This window comes from Sabethes cyaneus, chromosome 2 (genome assembly GCF_943734655.1).
Source record: "Sabethes cyaneus chromosome 2, idSabCyanKW18_F2, whole genome shotgun sequence".
NCBI lineage: Eukaryota > Metazoa > Arthropoda > Insecta > Diptera > Culicidae > Sabethes > Sabethes cyaneus.
In genome coordinates this window covers 56261095-56285549 of record NC_071354.1, presented here as the reverse complement: position 1 = coordinate 56285549, position 24455 = coordinate 56261095, and the positions used below count along the sequence as shown (strand labels likewise).

Below are 24455 nucleotides of genomic sequence, written 5' to 3'. Positions count from 1 at the left end.
AGAGTGTTTTGCAGAGGGAGTGTGGTTATAGTTCATCGAATGCTAGAAAGCAGTATAGCCAGACATAATAGTTTGCTAATTGAACAACTTGTTTAAGTAAATAACCCATGTAAAATGTATAATCAGCAAAAACAATCAATAGTTAATAGGTATTGAGCCTTTTGGTTAGGTAATTTAGTAATTTTTGATCTCGGTGACAAATCAATCACCACCTGTTACTAAGTCGTACGCAAAATGGCATATTATTTCGTTACTTTACTCTATTTTTTTCATCAGAAATCTATACAGCACTAATTTCAATGTTTTGTTTTAACCTCTCATTTTCGATGCCCTTTTTACACTCCAAAATTGGTTTCTGCCAGTTGCATATCAATTGTTATATGAATTACAACATGAGATTAGCACTAGTTTTACAGTATCCAGTAATCATCAATCCAATTTGTCAGTAATTATTCCATAATTGTGGAATTCAATCCTAAGTAACTCCAAACAATAAAATAATTTTTTTCTAGGGGCGAAGGAAGAACCTATAGCCAGTAAATTAAAATGTAATGCTATGAATTGAATACAAAAATGCTCAACAAGAGAGTTAGCCTAGAATGCCGCAGCATTGACATGAAATTTCCAAATTTCTGGGCCTAAATTTGAGAACCATATTTTTCAGTCAGAATTAAATTTATAGTAGAGTTTATTTGTTTAAAATATTTCAACTTTCTTGTCATCGAGCCTCCAATTGACTCATATTTGAGATTCTACTGACATACTCAAAAATGTAACTCTTCTGACTATATAAATAAATTCGTTTACAAAAATAAATTTTCAAACGTTTCGATAATTTAAAAAAACGATACGTTGATAACGATATATACAAAAAATTAAGAATCAGTCTTTTTCTTTGATAATAATAAGGCCATTGCAAATTATTTTTTAAGTTTTTATCGCCCCGCCCTTCAAAATTGGCTCTAAAAATCGGGAGGCAAAAAAAAATAAGCTAAACTTGAGTAAAAAAATTTGGTATAAAATCTATTATTTGTGGCTTTTACAGCCTTAAGAATTCTAAAAAAAGAGTTTACGTAATTGTAAATAAAATGTAATTTCCGAAAATCAGCAAAAAAAAAATTTATGATTTTGACCCTATTTTGGAAGGTTCTCGCATGGAAAATAATAACGTATATAAGAAAGGCAAGAATAGATGAAGCCTCTTGACAGTGCAAAAGTCCCTCCTTATAGTAAAGTGTACTGGTCAGAGGAACGAAGGAGTCCTCGCCATGGACGGCTATAATATGGGATAGTGCTGGCAACGAGGAATAAGTGGGTAAAGTTGATCAAGCTTTGAAGCAAGCACGGATAAAATTTAATCAGTATCGCTCACTCACTAGCGACTATAGCATAAAGAAATGCAGTGCAGGTCATACAGCATACACCCGGACTATATTACAGTAGATCAACTATACTGGTCGCAGTGATGAGTTCACTCGCAAAAAAAATTAATCGAGCTAATTAATTAATGCTTTTGCTAATTACGAGGCCACTATTTAGTACCAAATAAACCCTACTATAGCACAGTTGTTATAAAGCAGTTATGGCAACTGATTTAGAACCAATTTCAGTCGTAAATAAGTTTCTTCAACTAACAGTGCCAAAAGTGTGCTGCTTGAGAAAGCTATTTCAATGAGCTTTTCAAAAATACTTTGAGCTGAAGTAGAATTTTTCATAATTAAATAAACATCGATATTATTCGTTTTATCGTGTTATGTGATGTGAAGATCGAAAATATCCAGCAATTTTTTGGAAAACTGCAAATTCATACAAACTATCAAAAATTCAGAAATGTTTAATTTTCAGTTTACGAGTTACAATAGTTTAACAGAAAACTGCAAGAATCCAATGGAGACGCATGGTGTTTTGGTTTTACCTGGAATCGAACAGATATTTCTAAAAAACACAAACAAAAACTACATATGTTTGCCAGAAATATCAGTTTCATTGTAAGTGAACACAAAAAACACTAGGGTAAATGATTTTGAAATGGACCTAGTCGAATTCTGATCTTGAATGGACCTATTTTTAAATAAGAATTTTAGGATATAATTATCAATTCTTTGTACTGTATTTAGCTTTTATGTTTATCTTTAATCATTTCTGAACGTAAATATACTAAAATTAAATTAAAATTATAGCCAAAACTACTTTATTGCCGCGTATTTAAAAGTAGCTGTTTTTCAGCGTTTTGGCAGTCACCATAGAGTATTTTCAAACTGTTACTACCCGGAACCCTTCTGGTTTGAAATAAAACAATACTCTTAAAATCATGCTAAAATATGTGTAATTTCAACTTAGGTATTTAAAAGTTCAGTAAAACCAGTAAAATCTTCAAATTCTTGAAAAATGTTAACCCCCTTTTTTGATCTTGAATGGACCTAGTATTGATTTTAGAATGGACCTAGTTTTGCGCTCCGAGACATCACTGACGGTAGCTATCATTGCCTACCACCAACGAACACGCCGTTCTATATTCCATAAAACTGCTTGTTGTCACTATAGTAACTCCGTTTATAATTAATCTATAAGCACGGGATATTGAAAGTAGGCTTGATTTATAGCCTAAATAAAAACTTAATTATATTGATAAAACTAACTATCACTCATCCTTTTTCGTAGGTGCTTCATAGTGTTTGTATATTGTAGCCTCTAGTTTTGAAACTAAAAAGTCTTCCTAATTAGTTAGCTAACATATGTCATTTTATGCCTAAAATAATATAAACTTAATTTGTACAAAATCGGTATTGTACAAAAATTTTAACCATCATTGATTAAAAGATAATATGGATCAAAAGATAAGAGGGATACTAACTGCCTTCTGTTAAGGGGGCATAGTACCTTTTCAATTTTTTAAAACCTAAATTTTTTGATTGATTATTTCGAAAGATTAACATTTTGACCATATGTGTTTGAAGTCGTTTGCATGAATTCCAAATATTGACAAAGTTACAGCTATTTGTACCACGCATGTCTGGAGCGATTAAACAACGAGTAAAAACTTCAACGTCGTTTTTCTCGAAACCAGATTTTGAAAGTCGGTACCATAAATATCTCAAGAACGGTTCAAGCAATTCTTATGATTCTTTTTTTGTTTGAAAGCCAACACAATTATCTAGTGTTTGACCCATCCTTTTCTTGATATTGTAATTTTTGTATTTTTTAGAAATGTTTAAAGTCAATTTTTTCGCTTAAAACCATACTTTTATGTATTAATTGTCGCCATTTTGTTATGTGTTCGGATTCTAAAAAAGGATGGATCAAACACGAGATAATTAAATGTTCTTTCATGTCGTTTTGGAATTTTTCAATTCAGATAAGCCCCCAGCGCCAATCCATGGTACCGCAATTCATGTTTTTTTTGAACGACTATCTTCAAGGAGCCGTAGGGGCAAGGGCCAAATCTGTTCTTGCTTTTAATATATACGTTATTATTTTCCATGCAAAAAGGTACGAAAAGAAGACAAAAACGAGAGAATTTTTTTGGACGATTTTCGGAAACTACGAATTCGAATTTCCATTTCTGTTTCGTGCTAGAAGTGTTAAGTACACTCATTTTTCGAGTTTTTCAGGCTGTAGAGCATACGGACAATTGATTTTATACTCATAGCCTACAAATTTTTTTTAGCCCCTCGATTTTTCAAGCCAATTTCCAAAGGGGGGGTGACAAAAACTTAAAAAATATTTGGCAAAGACCTTATATTCCGCCGATAAGTAAGCAGGTTGACTTCACATCACCTTTTGATCGATTGACAGATCGATTAAAAATCAGTTTAGTAAAATATTCAAAATCATGCAACCCGACTAACGTTGTACTACGTCATCCGTGGTCGCATCTTATACACAACCCCTCTGATTTTTTTCTTGGGGGATGTAAAGTTTTCTTTAAGCACCTCTCCCCTCTGACTTGTGACAAAATTAATACCTCCTTGTCCACCGAAATTGAGTGACCCTGAGATCTAAAATATTCAACTGTACCAGATAGAAAATAGGAAGGTTCACCTATTTTCTATCTGGTACAGTTCTTCATCGACTATCATTTAAAATTAAAACCTACCTAATTAAAACCTAATTAAAACTAATTAAAACCTAATTAAAACCTAATAACCTTACCTTTAAACCTAGTAGAATTACCAAGTCTAATTTTTTCAAGCACCATTTACAGTATGATTTCGAATTTGACAACAAATGCGTGTCGCCTATGTTGCCAAAATCGAAACCGTGGCAAAATCTAGACCATTTTTTAACTGAAAAAATTGCATATAAATGTGTCAAAAATTGAATAATTACCACTAATTAACGAATTTTTCACGATTGCAACGGTTTTATATTCAAAATGTTCGACAGGGGCTGTCGCAAACCTTTAGATACTTTGCAGTAAGACGTAGTCCTACGTCAGTAAACGTCTGACCTTTCGAATTATGTAGTCACTAAATAAAAACTCGAACCCCACTGTACTTAATAAACTACGTTTAATACAAGTTATATTACATATTTTTAATGAATGGTTTAAATTTTTGGAACTAATAGGCGACATAATTTTTTTATGACGTAGAAATCGTTTCAACCATATCTGAACAACAGGTAATAATAAATTTCCAATATACAAATGTCACACACAGATTCATACATAGTGCATATCAAGTCACTGAAATATTGTTCAATTGTTGGGCTGACATAAAAACAAGACCCTCGGCGACTGTGACTGATTTCAAATTTTTCAACCGACTTTCATACCTTTCTAACAGAGTATAAGAAAGGTAAAAGCTGTTCAACCTTGTGTCCTATTAATAAATAGCAGTAGTATAGTTGTACTATTAAAAAAAAGTTCTTTGTTATTATTTTGTTCATTTACATGGAAGAAACTATGACAATCCAAATTTAGGTCCATTTCAAAATCAAAAATAGGTCCAATTCAAGATCATGTTGGGTCCATTCAAGATCAAAAATAGGCTTTGGCTAAAAACGATATATTTAATAAAAGTTTCATCAATTATACATTTTTAAAGTACTGATAATGTAGAAAAAAGGTGGTACTTTCCAACAAATAGTAACATCACCACATATTATTTATAAATGACGAGTAAACTGAGCAGGAGTGCGAGTGGTGGTGTTAAAAAGCGCTAAATAGGTCCATTCAAGATCAATTACCCTATATATAAATAGCTTTATTTCTTTAAAAAATTGTGTAAAAATTTGCTTCCCAAAAAATATTGAAAGAGATTTACTAACTGCTGATCTGTTTTGTTACTAGGCTAAACTTGCACACACTTTATAATTAAAATGACGCCACCTCCCAAGTAACAATTCCAGAGCCGTTTGATTTGAATTTTATAAAGGTTTTACTGCGGCATAAACCATTACCTCTGGTTTTCTCATGGTATTGCGCAATACCAAGATGATACAACCCGTAAAAAAATTTATATTAAATTTTGTAGTGGAAACAATGCGTCTACAACAGTTTTTATTGTGTACAATGAAACTTCTGGTTTATACTAAAAGTGCCCTAAATTCAAATTTTATTCATATTTTTGTTGCTTATTTGATGGTCCTATTTCATCACAAATTTACTGCCTTTTTCAATTATATATTGTTCTTTCCGGTTAAAAAAAATACCTTAAAAGGACGGTACCCTTTACGGTAAATGAACATTTTTGTTCGCGAAAAAATTGATTTTTTTATTGTTAAAATACCTAACAACCCGAAAAAAATAACCATAACACGATGATAATAATTACGGTAACAGTAGGGTACAAAATGCAGTAAAAACAATGAAATCTATCAAACTTATTGTTATCGACCATAACTTTCATGGTTGTCAAAGATTCTACCATAAAAATGACGGGTTGTTAACAGGGAATCAAAAATCACGAACGCACAAGAGACAAAGATATTGTCCCTACTTCAAAATATTGCGATAATGTATTATGAAAGTTTGTCACTATTGCATGGAAGTTGGGACAAAGACAAGTTATCGTAGCTGTTTATCGTGAATACAGATGTTGCATGACAACTGTGTTGTTGCCTGCGAAAAAGACAAACTGCTGTATGCAACACGTATTGTACGCAACAAAAGCAATCCTAATCATGTCACACTGTGTCGGCAGCGGCAGTGTTTGGTAGTTACCAAGGCAACGTTGGTAACTTCTGTACGCCAGACTTTGGATCAAAGCAAGCTCGTTTTTTTAAGGTTTTTGCTGTTTGTCCCTTTTATTCAAGTTGCTGATAAAGTGTTGTCTTTAACCAGCCGACTTGCGACAAAGACATTTTATTGTATACCTGCATCACCAACAACAAGCGTTTGTGAGACCGAGTGTGTATCAAAATATATTCTCGCCGAAAGTTATCATTCTCACTGGTGTTAAGGGACATTCCTTTGTCCTGCGTATGAACAATGATATTTTGATTCCCTGGTTGTTAAGTATCTTAACAGTACAAAAAATCCATTTTTTGGTGAACAAAAATTTTCATTTACAGTAAAAGTTATCCTCCTTTTATGGTAATTTTTTTAGGCGAAAAAACAAAATATAATTTAAAAAGACAGTAAATTTATGACAAAATATGGCCAATTCTGTAGCGTAAAATAAGAAACAAAAACATCAATAAAATTTGAATTTACCTTAACTTTTAATGTTCACAATAAAAACTGTTGTAAATGCATTGTTTCTACTACAAAATTCAATGTATATTTTTTTACGGGAACCCGTCATTTTTATGGTAGAATCTCTCAAAACCATGAAAGTTATGGTAGACTACAATAAGTTTGATGGTTTGGTTACCTTTTTTGACGATAAATTTTATTGTTTTTACTGTATTTTGTATCCTACTGTTACAATAATTTTTATCTTCGTATTATGGATATTTTTTTCTCAGGAAGTCAAAAACAACTTGTAGCAGGCCATAAAATTATAATAAAACTGTTGATTAAGCAAAATCATTGTGTTTGTTTATACATCCATGATGAAACTGGTTGGCTGCGATACATCGCTTATAAACTTACTACTACTTATAAACTTACCTCGATTTTTTTCAAAAAGTTATCTTATATCGAAATTGTCTTATATAGAAACATGATTTTTTCAAACAATTTTTGGATTAGCAGTCGCCAATTTTACTCTGTGTTGTGTGTTTACGTGTTTTGAACTATTTATTACTCCCACTATTTATTACTGTTTGAGCTATTAGTTTTTTACAATTTTTAGGGTTATTTTGAAAAAATGAACATCTCCATGGCGCTGATTTTGGAATGGAAAATTAGCTCTGGTATCGTCACCAAATATGTTAAAGGGATTTGTGTTAAATCGAGGTAAAAATTGTCTTATATCGAATTGTCTTATATCGAGGTTATTTTATAACGAGGTTGTCTTATATCGAGGTTGGCCTAGCAATACAATATGGCGCACCAATCAAAGTTGTCAGTTTGTCGCGCTATTTAAAACGTTTAAAACGCTATTAAACAGCTTTTAAACTCTTACCAACCAGATTTATTGCTGCCATTATAAAGAATATTAGAGTTCAGCACCGAAATTATTTTTTTAGGAAGCGCGAGGTTAGGCATACGGATGATAGGTATACGGATATTAGGCACACTTGGGCATAACGGACGATAGGCATAATTTATGACAGGGCATAATTTATGAACAGGTCGAAAGCCGCGAATATTTTCTATGACATTCGGCCATGTGCATTTCGGTCATCATTTGTGATACGACTATTCGTGTTTTGGCCATTTTGATTCGGAGGTTAGATCTGATACACCTTTTGTTATTTCGTCCAGCTGAATTTTGGCCATTCCTGATACGGCCATTTGTGTTTCGGCCATTCGTATGTAATCTAACTCACTCTATATTCAATACATTTTTAAACTGAGTCGATTAAACCGCCTGCAAGCCAACGGCAGATCGCCTAACGTTCGTTATGCCTACTATACATTATGCCTTCCGTACGTCCATTCCCTATCGTTCGTTATGCCTATCGTCCATTATATCTATCGTCCATTATGCCTATCGTTCATTATGTCTATCGTCCATTATACCTAACGTATTTAAGCCAGGACGTCTGTAAACCTATCATCCGTATGCCTAATAAGGTATCGGTAGACTCATTTTTTTATGCGAGGTCATCGTATTTTCTTACCTTTATTAACTTGCAAATAAAAATTGTAAAATTTTGTTATCGCATTAATTTGCACTACAGTTAGTATACGTGTTTTTTAACATGAACATGTTACCATTCCGGTAACTGTGTGGTCGACAAAGGGGGCGCGGGTAGCATCTGATAATGGGGGAAGGCTAAATAAGGGAAAATGGTATAGTTTCTCTTGCGATCTGTTCCGTGCAAACAACAATTTTGTCGGTTTTTCCGATACCGAAACCAGATTAACATAAGTAAGGAACTTTTGGTTTTAAATCCGAACGAGCGATAGCGAGTAAGGACACCATACTCCCTCACTATCGAGCTGAACAAAGGCCGTAAGTTTTTGGTTTTTCATGCATTATTATTACCAAGCTTTAGTTTAGCCACCATCGTTACCAGTCTTTTTTTTCTCACCCCATCAATGAACGGTCAAATTAGCTATAACACTATAAAAATTATCACTGCCGAACATAACCTTCATTACTTTCATAACCTACATAACTTTCTTGCAATTCGGTTCATAATTGTGAACTTCAAAATGACATTCGACATCCGTTTTCAGTTCTCCCAACATCATTAAGCACATGAGCTCAGCCCAGTTTTAAATCCCGAGCCAGACCGGGTACTCAACTAGTATAATTGATTGAAAGAATAAGTAAAATAATAATTTTTTCATGCAGAAATATTATCAAAAGGAGAATAATATGAGTAATTGTCATTTAAACCAGGTCACTACTGACACGGAGGCCTTTCAATATTGAAATTGGCTTGATTGGTTGAAAATCAGAAAATTAGAACTACACTTGAATACTTCGATAAGTGGATGTTCGCCAACGGGGCAGGTAGCAGTCAAAAAAGATAATTTTTTAACAAACCTTAAAATCTTCATCATGCTATATTTCCTATATTTGCTATGATACGAATAACAAATGACATGGTTTTATAAAAAAGGAAAAGGTATGGCTTTCAAATTTTTAGGGAATCATCTTGGATCTGGTAGACGTATTGGAATTTATTGGAAAATCACCGGTTTGGCATGAGTGCAAACCCGATTTAAACTTTTATTGCTACCAAATTTTGTGTGTATTCAAATCTGAACAATAAGTTATTCCAGATAACTTTTTATACCCTTTTTTTAAATTTAGTGAACAAAAATCTTTAACCAAAATGGATATTATTTAAGCATTACTTCCATTAAAATGGTAGACTGCTAGCGGCAGCAAGATCGTAGCATTAGCCTCGCAATTGTCCTGTACACTAACAGTTGCCTGCCAAGTCTATCGATCAGAAAAAAACGAAGGTCAAATTCTGTTGGAATGTGGAGCAAAGACAGTGCAGATTTTACTCGACCGAACAGATTCTACTGTAACACAAATCCACAATCACATACTTTTAATATTACGGTTACGGGTCACCCTTATTCTATACCTCCAAGTTCGCTCAACGCTCCCTACAACTATGAAAAGGATCAAGGTCAAGTTCCCATGGGAGTCATTTTAAGGAAACTAACCTAATGCATGTGGATTTAATTTGCTGAAAATTCAAAACCTAAGCTTTTTGTCATGAAACCACGGGCAGCGTTAATTCGAAAATTCGAAATTCATGATTGCGATTATCATACCATCGACAGAACAACTTTGCCAATCTAATCAGCAAAACTTCCGCTTACATATTTTAATTTATTTTATTTTTTATCGAAACCGCTCATTTGGCGACCCATATGATTCAGTTTCAACCAAACGAACTCCCCCATATAGCCCACGATTAATCAAACACACTCAAACCCCTTACAACCAACCCAATCCCGCCGATTGTGATAAGCAACCGATGCCTAAACGATATCTGCCTTGATTCTTTCTCATCTTTCCTTTCCTTTGTTCGAAAAACAACCAAAAAAAAATCATACTTTAAAACCAAAAAAACCCATTTCACTTTGCGCCAACGGATGTGTCCGGTTCAGAACGGAACCACGACGACGGCGGTGGCAACCGCGGGGGTACCGCCGACGGCAGCAGCCGCAGCCCTTGGATTCACGATCGCCTGGGGAACGCACCATCCGCCTTACACGACCTACGTCGTCAGTCACAGCAACGGTACCAACTGTGTTCCGGCGGCGGCCATCATGAACGGAACCAGCAGTTGTCTAACTACCACCTCCAACAACAGCAACAACAACAACAACAACAGTAACACCTGCACCACCACCACCCCCAGCCACAATAACAACAATAACATCAGCACCAATAACAGTAGTCAAGGTGGCACTTGCAAAGTAAATAGTCCCAAGTATTCCCACTTTTTCTCTCACTATATATTATTGCGAACGGTTTTCTAATTAGTGTCTGTCGGATTTTCTTTTTTTTTTTGTAAGTGTTGCTCTATTTTGCTGCCTGCAGATTTTTTTGGTTTTGATTTTTGCTCGATACCTAGCCCTAATTTGAATCCTTTCGACAACGCGAAATTTACCGTTTTTACCGCCTAATTGAGACTTTTGCTTCCGTGATTGTTGAGCAAACGGACCGACGGAAGGTCGGTTTTCTAGCAGCTATTGACCTGGTTGCAAAGTGTGTAGAGACGTGCAATTTTTCTTACTGATTGCTGAGATTCTTGTATTATTGTTTGTTTGATTGATTGCTTGTTGTTTTCTATTGTTTGAATATCCGAATGTTACTAGTAAGAACAACATACGGAAAGTGTGTTTCGTAGAATTGAAAAAAAACCTTATTTTGTTGAGTAAATCAGTTGCCTAAGAAATTGAACTTGTCAGGAAAAATTATATGAAATTTTATGAATAAAAGTTGTTTAAACAAAAATCAACTCCACCCATCAGCAACAGCTGGAGCCAAACCAAACACTTTAAATGCGTGTTTTACTTTATACTTTCGTCGAGTTATTATGCATTGAAGTGAACAAATCGATAGCATTGTTAATGATAGAACACTTTTTTGGTTTGCAATCGATGCAGCCGGTCGCTTGAAAAAATATGCTGGCCACTTGTGCTTATCGTTCGTACAAAAATGTCTCTGTGTAGTCTAAAAATGCTTCAGCTTTTAACTAAATTGCGTCAATCAATCAGTGTTAGCAGTCTGATTGTAGTAGATTTGAGCAGAAAACCAACAAAGCTGCACGTGCTATTTGAACAGAGGCAAGGGAACCGAAGCCACATAGGCGCTGTTGTTATTCTCTTGCTTTGGTTTGAAGCTTTTGGAATCCGCTTTACGTTATCCTCTCTAGCTTTCCGTTTCCTCGTGCGGATGTCGTGTGTCCTAGCAAACGACAGTCGAATGTTCCGAGCTGTACCCAGGCACTATCGGTCGTTTATGATAGCGGAATAGGGGGAAAAGTTGTAGCTACCTAAATGTCTCTGCGCTTCAGTCTAGGCAAACAAATCTTATTTTGCAGCATGATCGTGATTTGTGCAGTCGCCCTCAGTTGTGTTTGCCAGGCCCAGCTTTCTCGGTAGAATCCCTTCCACTGCGTTTCCCGGCGTATACTTGCTTAACTTTAAATTCGGCCGCCGCGCCGTCCCGGTTAGCCGGCTATCGGCCGAATCAATCAGTATAGCGTGATTTTCCATCACAACTGCATTATATGGTACATTAATCTTATGATAATTTTCTTCGTTTTATTTTTCATGACCCTGTTCCCTCTCTACCGTGGAAAACCATAAGTTCTTTTGTCTATATATTTAGTTTGCCACTGTGTGCCTAAAGCCTTGCTTCTTCACTAGTTCTACGTTTCGAACGTCGTCAATATCAAACGAACGGTCGCTTGAAAGCTACCCCCAAGGAAGAAGCTAAGCGGGAAAGTTTCAAGCGATTTTTGTTTGAACATTTATTTTCCACAAAGCCCGCGAACGACTGTCGAGCTTAATTGCATTTTTATGTTAATGTTAAACCGCAATTTCCCACCGTGTCAGCGAAGAAACAGAAAACCACAGAGTGCGCCATCGCAAACCGCAAGCGACTATTGCTGTTTTTGCTACAACCTCGCCGGAAGAAGCTCGTTCATCTTCCTTCAGCAAGCAAGCGTCTAGCTCAAGCAGCACTAGCAGTCGTGTAGTAGGAACGGCACGGCAATTCCCTTTCCCGAATCTACCGGCAGCGTTCGTCGCGAAAAACCATTCACCGCATATAATAATCGTACGTTTTTCTTTCTTTTCCTCTCTTTTCTTTCCCCAACCGACACAGGCAACGAATCCTTACCTGACTGGCATGCCCGCTAGCACGTACAGTCCGTACTTTCCACCCGGCCATCTAATGCCAACGCTGCTGGGGCCCGCGGATCCGTCCGGCGTGTCCCAGCTGGGGCCCGTCGTGCAGCAGGCCGTAGTCCCGGCACAGCAACAGAAGATCCCTCGCTCGGACAGGCTCGAGGTAAGCTGGTCACAATCCTACCCGCTGGTCTAAACTGCCAATAGTTTTCCTATACTATACACTCTTTCTTTTCTCTACAAAAAAAAAGCGAAAAAAAAGATAATTCGTTTTTATCCTTTATATACATATGTATTGATCGAATGCTTTGACTGTACAGAAAGGAGACAATGTTTTGTGGTCTCTGTATCTACTTTTTTTGTCTTTCTGCACCTCACTACTTGTTTACAGTACTTACTATATATTGTCTCTATAAATGTACATTTTATTCAAAACCCAAAACGCTACTTTAATTACTTCTTTTTGTATATGAATTTTCTGGCTGTGAATAGACTTTAACTATGTTTTAACAATTTTTAGATTATAACAAATGCCTAATATTTCTAAGCAGTGTTGTGTGAGGAACTTTCAAAATACAGTGCAAAAGGGCAGGGAACGGGTGTTGCAGTCGAAAGTGTGACAAGACGCGTTTCGTTAGATGACTTTAATATAACAATGGAAAATTTTTGCCTATGAATGAATGATAGTTTGTCATATACTTCTAGCGAATCGAAATTACGAAATGAGATTGAAATTTAAACCAATAAAAATACACAATAATGAGTGAGAAGTTAAATCTCAGTGAATGGATTACCATGCGTCTCCATCAATTGAAAACTTATGGAGATCTTTCCAGTACGGAGTGCACCTACAATGGCGCGATCGACCCCTTGAGGTTAAATATACTCTATTACAAACAGCAAAGTGGAAAAATAGCATTGCCATAATAAAGGTAGAGCTGCCATAGAAGCTCTTTTAAATCGATTTACGTAGGTGACCATCCTGGCAACATATACGATCTGCATTTGTCAAAGCTCTCAACGACAACGGGCTGGGCACATCAACTGGCTCTTAATGCCAGTTTTGCACTATCTTTTTAATAATTTTATCTCGAATTAACATAACCCGAGTAAAAAAAATACAATAAACTTTGATAGCAGGAACAATGCGTTTACAACAGTTTTTATTGTGGACATTGAAACTTATGATAAACTAATAGTAAAAGTGTCCTAAATTCAAATTTTATTCATATTTTTGTTTCTTGTACTGTGGACTAGAATTTGCCTTATTTCATCACAAATTTACTGCCTTTTCTGTTCTCGTTCGTTATTGCAACACAGAAGATTATATCTCATCGCTCGCGAGGGCCCGTACTCTTATCCGCGTGTGTAAGCAAGGGCGGAAAATGAAGAATCAATGAGGGAGTAAAGCAAAGTCTGTATCCATAGATTTTAGTGTGCCTCTTTCGCTTACGAACTGTTGGCGTTGGCTTGCCTCGTGTGCGTGCTGTGCAGTTAGATGCTACAAGGCTGTGCGCTCGCAATTGTATAGGCAGCAGAATATATGCACATGACCCCAGCGGTTGTTTCTCGTACCCTTTCATCAGTGGAATAAGCGTTGGATGCTACGCTTCTCACACTCGCTCACGTAAGAGTGAGTATCGTTTGCTTCTCGCTTCATTTACAACATTGCTGTTATTATGGAATTATCGATGTATCTTCGACTCGGGTTTGATCGAAGCTCCTCGATTCTTCGACTAAACTGCAAGTGGTAAATGGCGATAGAACGCTTCTTTGAGGGCCTTTTCAAATTTGTTATTATTACGTTAACACTCGGTAGACATGTGGTTTTCAAGGCCATGGACAAAAACTCCCAAGACATCAAGCAAACATCATAGACATCAACACCATTCATTGCTAGAAATTATTTAAGCAATGTAACAAAAGTGGTCCTAGAATACTTCTTTGAAGAACACCTAAAATTATTCTTGTACGCTGAAGTTGCTTTATACGCAGTTTTTCACGTGACTAATTTTACGGCAAATATTTTAAATTTACGTGGTTTTGATTTATCTCGACCGGCAAGTGAGACTATAGTCTTTCCCAGTCGAGACTTTGACCCTACGACGACTAGGGTTTGTTAGAACAGAGCGTCGCACCTCGAGACCAACTAGGAGGTACTCAGACAGTACCGCTTTTAAAACTTGCTATTAAAAAAGCTTTCATCGTTGCGATAATGCGAAATTCAGCTAGAAAGGTTATGTACTGAAAATCAGCCTAGCTCTTTAAAAAAGAGGGAGCTCTTTAAATTTCGATAGCAGGTACTTTTTCCAGTGTTGAGAAGCCCGCACCCGTATGATCTGTGTAATTGAATGAGCTTTCTCGTTTTTGCGAGTGTGTATTTAGCTACCAGCCACGGTCGTCGCTCTCGCTCGTCATAGCAACTCAGCAGTTGAGGTAGCGACGAGGTAGCTTACGAGGGCCCGTACTCTAACCTGCGTATATATGGTTTGCTTCTAGTTCGATTTGCAGCATTGCTTTTATTATGTAATTAGTGATGTATGTTCAATTCGGGTTGATTGAAGTTTCTCGACTCTTTGACTGAACCACAACCAGTAAGTGTCGAAAGACCGCTGTCTTAAGAACCTCTTCAGGAAGCTGAAGTTCCGGTGTAGATTCTTATTTATCATATGTTTTATCTAATTTGTTATTATTACGGGCACACTCGGCGGACATGCGATTTCCAAGGTCGCGGGTAAACCTCCCGAGACATCAAACAAACTTCATACACAACAATTCATTGTTGAAAATATTCCAGCAATGTAACAAATGTGCACCTGGAATGCTTCTTTGAGGAACTGAAGTTGCTTTTAACGCAGTTTTTCACGTTACTATTTATCTCGATTTATCTTCGGTAAAAGATATTTTAATGAGCTTCTCAGAAAAAAATGTTAACTTGAAGCTGAACATTTCATAATTATAAAACTATCAAAAATGTGAGACTGAAGCTTTTGGAGCATCTTAATAGAATACGAAACCTGAAGTTAAAGAAAAGAAAAAACTTTTTTCAAATTAAAATTAAAATTGAAAAGATTTTTCCTTTAATTTCAGGCAAAAATGTGTATATTTTCATGTTCTTATGGTTTTAGGGTCATTTCTTATACTTGTTTATATCCAGAAAGCTGTTACTTTTTCACATAATATAGCAAAAATTTAGAAATGTTTTTCTTTATTTTTAATTTTTTATAGAAATTAAATTGTAAAAGGTTAATTGTGTTTTCTTTTCTCCTGCAAAAAAACGACTGCGTTTGACAAGGATGTTTCTGGTTTCTAGACATTTTCAATTAATTCTAGATTCTGTTTGACTAAAATCTCCGTTTCCTTACAGGTAAAAAACAACACACCATGCGTCTCCATAGCATTGTCTTAACTTTATTTCTTTAAACAATTGAATCTAAAACTAAATCTAAATTGAATCTAAATCTAAAAATTGAACTATTATTTCTGATGTTATATTTTCTAGAAAAATGTTTGAAAATTGGAGTTTCTTTCTGTTTCTCAAGGTCTCAAACCATGAAGCACAAGAAAAACAATTTTTTTATGGTTTCTAAAGCTTCAATCCAATATTATTCCTAAATAGCTCATTAAAATACTTTTTATATGACACAAAAATAATTTAAATTGGTTTTGTTGTTTTGAATGTCATTACTTTTGGCCTTTGGGCTAAAATAGGTAAAAATGTTTTTTTGGTTTACCCTCGCTCAGAAGGACGCCAAATAAAGTAATACGTCAAACTAATTTATTCACCACATTGCACTCCAATTGGAACAAGATCTAAGAAAGTGGATGTAGATTATAAATGTTACACATTTTTGGTGTGCAAAAATAATCAAGCGTCTCCTTTTTCTTCAGAATCGATGGAGGCGCCTTATATATTACGTTTGCAGCCGTTTACGCTTTAAAATGTGTCTACCTTATTTATTTCACCCATCATTTGTCAAAGTTTTTAAAATATATAGACTTCACACACCCCTATAACACAGAAAGCCACAACAATTTACTCCGGGCAGCCCCCTTGTGCTGTCCGCATTTTGAGAGTTCCTCTAGCAACAACCACAATAAACAAACCAACCAAACTGCGCTGTATATAATTTAGTTAAGTAATCTAGAAACTATTGTACCATTGTATTGTTGTTTGCCTTCGAAGGGCAGAAACCCGTAAAACGCATAATGGAATGACTGACAGCTCAGTATCTACTTATACTTAATTCCAAATAATAAAACGTTAGCCGCCAGTAAATAAGCAAACCAAAAACAAACAGCAGTAAACAAACTCAGTGTCTTGTGTTGCATCCGTATGATCGATTTTGACAAAACCAAAACCGTTCGGTACCGTCAGGCCAAGGGATCCGTCTGTCGTCACCTGTCTCGACCAACAGACGTGTGCGCGTTCGATTCTCTCGTACAGTGGAAAATTAAAGCTCGAAAAGAAGACACACTATAGACACAGACACACCTGGCTGACCGATCCCTTGTGCCCAAAAGCCCGAAATGTTCGCTTCAGCGCACGTCTGTTAGTTGCTAGTATTTGATTATATGTTTTACTTGTTCAACTCTCGGAATGTATGTCTACGGCAATCGTTTCAGCTAGAAGATTAGTATGTTTATCAGATTCTAGATTTATGCAAATCCGCAATGTGTTTCAATCGGTCCCGTAGCGCACAATTTCAACCAAAATACATAGTCGGATGTTGTTCCATACAAACCGGATCCATTCCGAACGCTTTTCTCGAAATTCAATGAAAATCAACTTATTGTTGGCCCACCAGTTTGGCTCCCGGTTGTTGTCCTCATTTTTAATGGATCCATTCGTTTGATGCTCAGCAGGATGGATATCCGGCATCAAACCCCCGCAGTGAGTGCTCGGCTCGATTTCGGCGAGTGAGTGAGATGGGTAATTTGTTACCTTAATATGGGCCGCATTTTACGCTTCCCCAAACCGACCTGCTCATTCCGCATATGTACATGTATTATAGTCAACCAATCGTGCAGTGTGCCACTGCCACTGCACGCTCGTTTATCACAATATTTCACGCCGTGTGTGCAAATTTGTTTGCATGCCGTCCCGCCAATGATGTTGAGCATGTGACTTTTTGATGATGTTTTTTTTTACCGTTCGTTCGTTCGTTCGTTTACCAACAAAACAGTGCCGGGCAGGGTCGAATCGCCATCACCGCCATTGCTAGTTCGAAGCGACGTAGCTTGTTCAGGTTGACAGGATTCTTTGTCACACCACTCACAAAGCACGGCCAGCAACGGAACGGCGGTCGGAGCCTGCGGGAGATCGCTGGACGGGAGGGGAGGCGGAAAATGCAGTGTACATTTTCCGCTCATACAATCGTTTCGAAACCAGATCCAGAAAATTGCCACTGTCAGCAGATGAAAAATATAGCAAGTTTCGTTGATAAATTGATCGTAAAGTGCAATTGCATGAAAGTGCATCAATTAACTATGCTTCGACGATGGCGAATCAACATGGCGGCCGGCAGCTGACGAACGGCGGACGGATGTGACGGACGCGACGGATGGACGAATGAATGAATGGAATCGTTTGTTTTCAGCAAGCTCGATTTTCCTGAATTAGAGCTCGATAGCTGACAGCGTACTAAAAGCTGGATTATTCGAGTGATCCATTTTAATCAATTTGTTCAATTAAACATAGTCACACAGCACAGGTAGAAACGGACAGAGAGGGGGGAACCTGCAAACTGTAACCAGGTTTGTGAAAATAAACTGCCAAAATGATTGGAAAAATTGGGTTCAATTACCACTTTCAAACAATTGAGATGCAAATAACAGAAAGCTTTGCTTGGAAACTTGGTACTGTTATCGTACAAAGTTAGCTCGTTTCGACGTAGTTCCAATTTTAAGATAAATTAGCCGAATTTAAACTGACTCTTAACGAGCCTGAACTTTCTGTACCGCTTAATAATACCTTTTCCTCATTTAGCGTAAAAAGACTGGGCCAAAAATGTGTGACCAACTTCCAAAATAAAATACAATCGCCTTTAAAATAAGTTTAAAAGTTGTCCTAACTATGTTTTGATTACCAAAAACAGTATTATGTAAGCGACTTGGGATCTTCGATTGAAATACATTCGGTTAGAAGTGATTACAATTATTATATGTATTACAAATCAGAACTGTGTCAATATTATCGCTGGTGCGTAGCAATAACAACTAAACGAAACTAATTTTCTGTTTTGATTTTTAAATTTACTCTATTTGGTCAGTAATAACACCAGCGACAATATTCGTTCACTTGAGGGCTTTCCGCTTCTATTTAACACTATCATTTCCAATAAGTTGCTAGTCTGATTGACAAAATTTGAATGTCATTTAAGCATCAATTTACGACTAAGAATGGATTAGTGTTCTCAAAATTTCGATACAAGTCGGGTGGATCAGACTCTCAATGAATACGAACCGTCCCAGAGTGCAAATTGAAACGAGTCAAAATCTAGTACAATTTGCTCGAGGACTGATTCCCTTTACCGTCGGCAACGCTTCCGAACAGAGACGTAACAAACGTTGGCTAGAATAGCGAAGACACCAAGCATCAGAAGCAAACTGAATCTCCAGTTGTGTCAATTAGCTGACAATCGCAATAAGCATTTTCTAACCAGTAGTCAGTAGTAGAATGATATAAATGAGTTTTTTTTTAATCCGAGCCGAGCCTAAATAGATTAGTCAATGTATTGATAGTTTCGTACAAGCAAGGCTAGTTTTTTTGCTTTCCTTCCGTCGGACCCGAAGGTCATCTAAATTCGTAGGAGATCAACAGAGTTCATGCCTCTGCGTACCCGCCTTTTCATCTGTTCTGCATACGGTTAGACAAAAAACCACGTACTTCAGCAAACAGAACCGCTCTCGTTTCGTCCTTCCATTCAAACTTGCTACACTGAAAACACTACTCTACACCAATTTTTCGATTATGCTCCCTGATTCAACGAGACAAACCCCCCAACCCCTCAGCCTCAACCCCACTGTCTATACTTTGTCATTTTCCACCTTCAACACCACTTATCACTGTTGTCCCTTCTTTGTTATTGGTTACTTTTCCCCTAAAAAACCCACCACGAACTGGATCCTTGACGCATCCCACCGTTCGTAATCGCTCTCGTATCGTCACAAATGCATGACTTCTCGTTTCGAACAATAAAAAATAAGCACTGAAGGCAGAACTGGCAGAACCGCCTACTGCGTTAACAAAAGCCATCCAAAAAACCGCGCTCCCTGTGAGAAAAACAAACTAAAAGCCCTTGAGCAACGTGACTGTCTCAGAAAAAAACAAATTTCAAAAATAAATTCACAATCAAAATTTAGCACTGCTGCAAACATTTTTTGCGTGCGCTTTCGAATTTCCTCATTTGTTGGTATTATTTTTGCATCTCTGCCTACGAATTTTTCATTTTCTTGAACTTACTTTTTTCTGTTTGTTGCGCCACTCGCTCTAACCACGTTTACGCCGCTCGGCTGGTTATGCTGCGAAGGCCCGGAAGGACTTTTGCGCTTACAGCAGATCGATACCGTACTATAAATATTTGCTCGCAATTTTTCTGTTTAAAACCGCTCAATTATCTGCAAAATGATTTTAGTTTTTCAGTTTTTTTAACTAACTTAACCACATGTTTTTTACTGAACCGCTTTCAAAACAGTTTTTGTTTGTTGCCAGATCTCTTACCGATTCACTGCAACCGTGATCGATGTGTTTTTCTTTCAATTAGTTATTGATAATTCTACTAAAAACCGCCAACTTTTTACCTCTCGATATTTGTTTGTTTTCGTTCTTTGGCAAGCAACTAAAATTTTCAATTAGCGTACTTTTTTGCAAACCAAAAAAAAGCTACTAAACTGCATATGAAGCAATACTACCATTTTAAAACGTACTAGTAAACACAACCCTTTTAACTTAGCAAAACATTTTGAAAATCAAAGAAGACAAACATCAATTAGCAGATAATGTCTTTAGGTATGTCGCGAATTCATGCGCGGTGCCTGCAAGCGAGCGGAGTCCGAATGCCGTTTTGCTCATCCGCAGGAGAGCGTTACAACACACGAAGACGGTTCCGTCACGGTGTGCATGGATGCCGTGAAGGGTAGATGCGCTCGTGAACCTTGTCGCTACTTCCATCCACCTTTGCACCTGCAGGCTCAAATAAAAGCAGCGCAGTCACGCGCAACCGCGGTATGGCTACCTTTAATACAAAACCAAGAAAAAAAGAAACATTTTTTTCCTTTTTGTCTCGTTTCTTTTCTCTCATACTTTCAGTTTCCCGTCTAAATCACTAACAATCTCTCGTCACCTACTTATCTTCCACGTTTCCTTTACTTTTCATTTCTCTAATCACCCTGTTTTGTCATTTGTTAACGAACGAATGTTTGTTTTTAGTTTTTGTTTTTGGATTTTTGTGTTTTTGATTTTTTTTTCTTTTTCGTTCGAAAACCAGTTTTTTCGAACCAATGTCTAAACTTACCTCATATTTTATCTACTAACACGAAACACACGCGCACTCCAAACTCACAGTCCTGTCGTGTAATGCCATCGTATACTTTTCCCCTCACCGGTCACCAAACTGCTGTGAATCACGAAATCCCCATTTTGTTCCAAAACAACTGACACACCGTACTTAGTAGATTCCGTCCCAACTCTGTTTGTAGTGTCATTATTATACACACAGCACACAGCAAGATGAGAAAGAAAGCAAGAGTTGAGCACGAGTTCCCTCCACGCGCAAAAAGCAGCCAGAGACATCTACACCCGACAGCATCCAGCAACGTAGTTCCAATAGCGACGCTTGCTCTGTTTTTAGCGCTTTGACACACAGGTGGCGCCTCACCTTGAGAATCAATCAGCAAGTCAACCGCGTCAGTCAGCGAGTGCGAATCGCTCCTGTTGCTACTACTGCTGCTGCTGCTGCCACTGCTCCTGCTGCTACTGCTATTGCCTTCCGCAGTTAAATGCTAGTTCAGTTTGAAATACCGCCAACGTCAAATCCAACGTTAGATATTTGTTTGAAAATTCACTAAAGCTCGTCGCGTTTTAGTATTCAAAGCTCTTCGGCTTACCGTTCTCTGTATTACCACTTTTCTCCTGTCAGTGCTGTCTCCTTCTACTTCCTTTCTTTCTTTCTCGTTTTGTCGCAAGTTGTGTCATCTACTTTCGTATTCAGCTCCTCCCTCTGCGAGTCCCGCCGCTCCCCTTTCCAAAACTCAAAGGAAAACATGCATGTTGTTCTGTGTTCTATAACCTTCAAACTCTTCGAAAGATCATCCTCGTTGAAGTGTGCCCTCATCTTATCACCACTCATCCTACGCATTAGACTGTACGGTATAATCCGAAATCTCACGGTTCGGCTTTCTGTTGCTTACCGGTATTCCGTTACCGCGTGATATAATCGGTGAGCCCCAGGAACCGATCTGTGCTGATCGATCGGCAGAAGTTCAGGAGATAGATCTAGTAGTATAGTCCCGTAGTTTAGTGTTCAATAGGCCGACGTTCTGTTAAGTACCCTGTAGAATAGAATTCATTTACCTATGTTCAGCTACGAAAGTGACCAACGACGTTTCCCCGTCGGCGGGTTGTATAATTAACCAATTTGTTGCACTACTGGTATGATATATAGTATAATACCAAAAAAAACAAACAATATTGTCAGTTATCAATAATTGTTTTCTCGATGTAAGGTTTTAATACAGAATAAGACGTTATAAGTTTCACTCTCGAAGCAGAATGGAACTTTAACAGTTAGTTTACAGTGCACCATGATCGCTGTTATCAAATTTTGTCCCTAGTGTCAGAGTAAATTTTTAAAACAAAACCTTTGAAATCGTTATTTAGTGTAACTTCGAGTTTGTGTTACCAACTATATACTGAAAACTAGTTGTCGTTTTTAGCGAAGCGATTACCCTATATACAACATATTTATAGGCACTCAATGCTAAGCCAGACACTAAATCTCCAAAAAAAATATGCGTGAAAAAGTTGGATTAACATAATTGAGAATGGGTTATTTGTCAAACCGGAAGTAATTTAAAACAAATTGTAGAATTGGTAAGCAAAAAATAATAAATTTTTCATGGGCCATTAGCTATCCAACAAAGAGCGTGTAGATTCTAGCACATTTCTTTTTTGTCGTGACTTGTAGTGAAGTCAGACATTCGAATATTTTATATAAATAGTCCTTCTAATGAAAAAAGAGACATTAGAGAGACAAAAACATTGAAAGAGAGACAAAAACATTACGAGGAAGTTAATGAAACGCATGTGTTTTATAGTGTTCCTAAGACGGCACAAGACATGAATTAGGGGACAGAGTACAGGGGACACCGTCATTGAACTGTCATTGAAACAAAACATACTAAGTCGAAATTGGAGCAAAAAAAGCTCTGGTCGCCAGAATGCCAGAATAAAAACAGATAATCCTGCTTAATAAATCTTTTTTAAAGGACATTGTCACTGCGACCAGTGCTTTGATCTATTGATATCGTCCAGGTGATTTTTTCTGTATTCCACACTTAATTAAGCTGCCCAGGTAGCACCAAATCGTACATCAATAATCGAAAATTATCGTAAAAAACTCTTAACAAATTTAGAATCGTAAGTAGTGCATAATAAAATGCGCCCAAGTTGATTTTCAGTCGTATATAATGATAATAGCTGACATACATACAATATTCAGCACAGAATTGCATAGTAGTACGGACCAGGTCGGGCTTAATCGGATATTGTCGTATTGCTTATAAAGATGAAACGCGTATATTTATTCCTCATCACGTATATCGCCTCCAAAATAGCACGGATATGTCAATTTCGCGCATCATATACGAATTATTAGCATGTATATATGTACGTAAAACTGATTGTTAACTTTTATATGCATATAAAAATACTAGCTGGGTAACTGCTTATTATCCGTGCTTGAGTGTCGGTACTTTGCACCTTTATCTTCTGCAATTTTTATTACTTTTCAACAAATTGCGAAATTCGGCGACTAGTTATAGTGTTTTTCTAAACAAGAGGCTTCATTACGCTCTTCGAGTCAGTGGCCATTCTTTTAACTAGGCCCAACTAGAGGCTTTATCGTCGGTAAAGGAGGTGTGTATGTGCGTTTTTCCTTTGAAACTTACTTTGCAGCACCAATTTCGTTCCTAGAACTAGGAAGAGGAACAAGTTGTAAATAATTTGGCTATGGATAAGAGGATTCATTACGCACCTCTAGCCAGTACTGGTTTGATAAAATTACCCTAACGAGAGGCTTCATTGTGGGTGAATATAGAATTCAGCATGCGGGAAAGATTTGGGTTGTGCGGCATTACCCAAGTAACAATTTCAGGCTGATCAAACGCTTTTATAGCTGATTTTATCAACCTGTGGCTGATCTATGGTTTAAGTTTGGAAATGAAAGCCTTTTTTCAGCTCTTAAACATCTAAATCTGGTGATTTTATCAAGATTCAGGCTAATTAATGGCTGCTTTCGAAGCTGCCATGAAGCTTAATAGAAACTTTTAAATAGCCAATTTGCGCAATGCTGTCAATTCTATTTTTAAAACGAGAAAAAGTTTTGCAATCTGCTTTTCCAGTCGCTTAATCAACGCCTCATCAACCTCTATGCAGCCAAAAAAATCTCTGTTTAAATTTAAAAAAATGGAACGCGTCATTTTTATTTTGCCGAAAACATTATCGAACGCGATAATTTTAATTTCGAATAACTTTAATTCGTATAAGTAAGCTAGCTAATTAAAAATGCATATCTGTTTTCCGGGCATTGATCTTTTGATCCATAAGCACTCACCGTATGATCCGCCCCATTTGCCTCATATTTGAGAATATCTTTACACCTGAAACCTAACCCGCCTAGCGTGAAGTAGTCGATAATGTCGATAACTGACAAACTTTTGCTGTCAGCCAAATTGCGAAATTCTATTATCTGACACTATGTGTGCTGTGAGCCGAAAGAAAACTTGGTAGAAGTTTGTAAAGCCACCTCAACACCCTTAAGCAGCCTTAAAGTAGTTTGAAAGCTGT

The 24455-nt window shown here is 37.0% G+C and overlaps 1 protein-coding gene across 4 annotated transcripts in view; it reads left to right on the top strand.

Annotated features, from left to right (window-relative positions):
- Positions 1-24455, top strand: part of LOC128738214 (uncharacterized) — a 693074-nt gene that overhangs the window by 649897 nt on the left and 18722 nt on the right. For all 4 annotated transcript variants that reach the window (XM_053833186.1, XM_053833185.1, XM_053833184.1 and 1 more), the window contains exon 4: positions 12366-12551. In XM_053833186.1, the coding sequence (XP_053689161.1) occupies positions 12366-12551 (186 nt within the window). The remainder of the gene's footprint in view (positions 1-12365; positions 12552-24455) is intronic.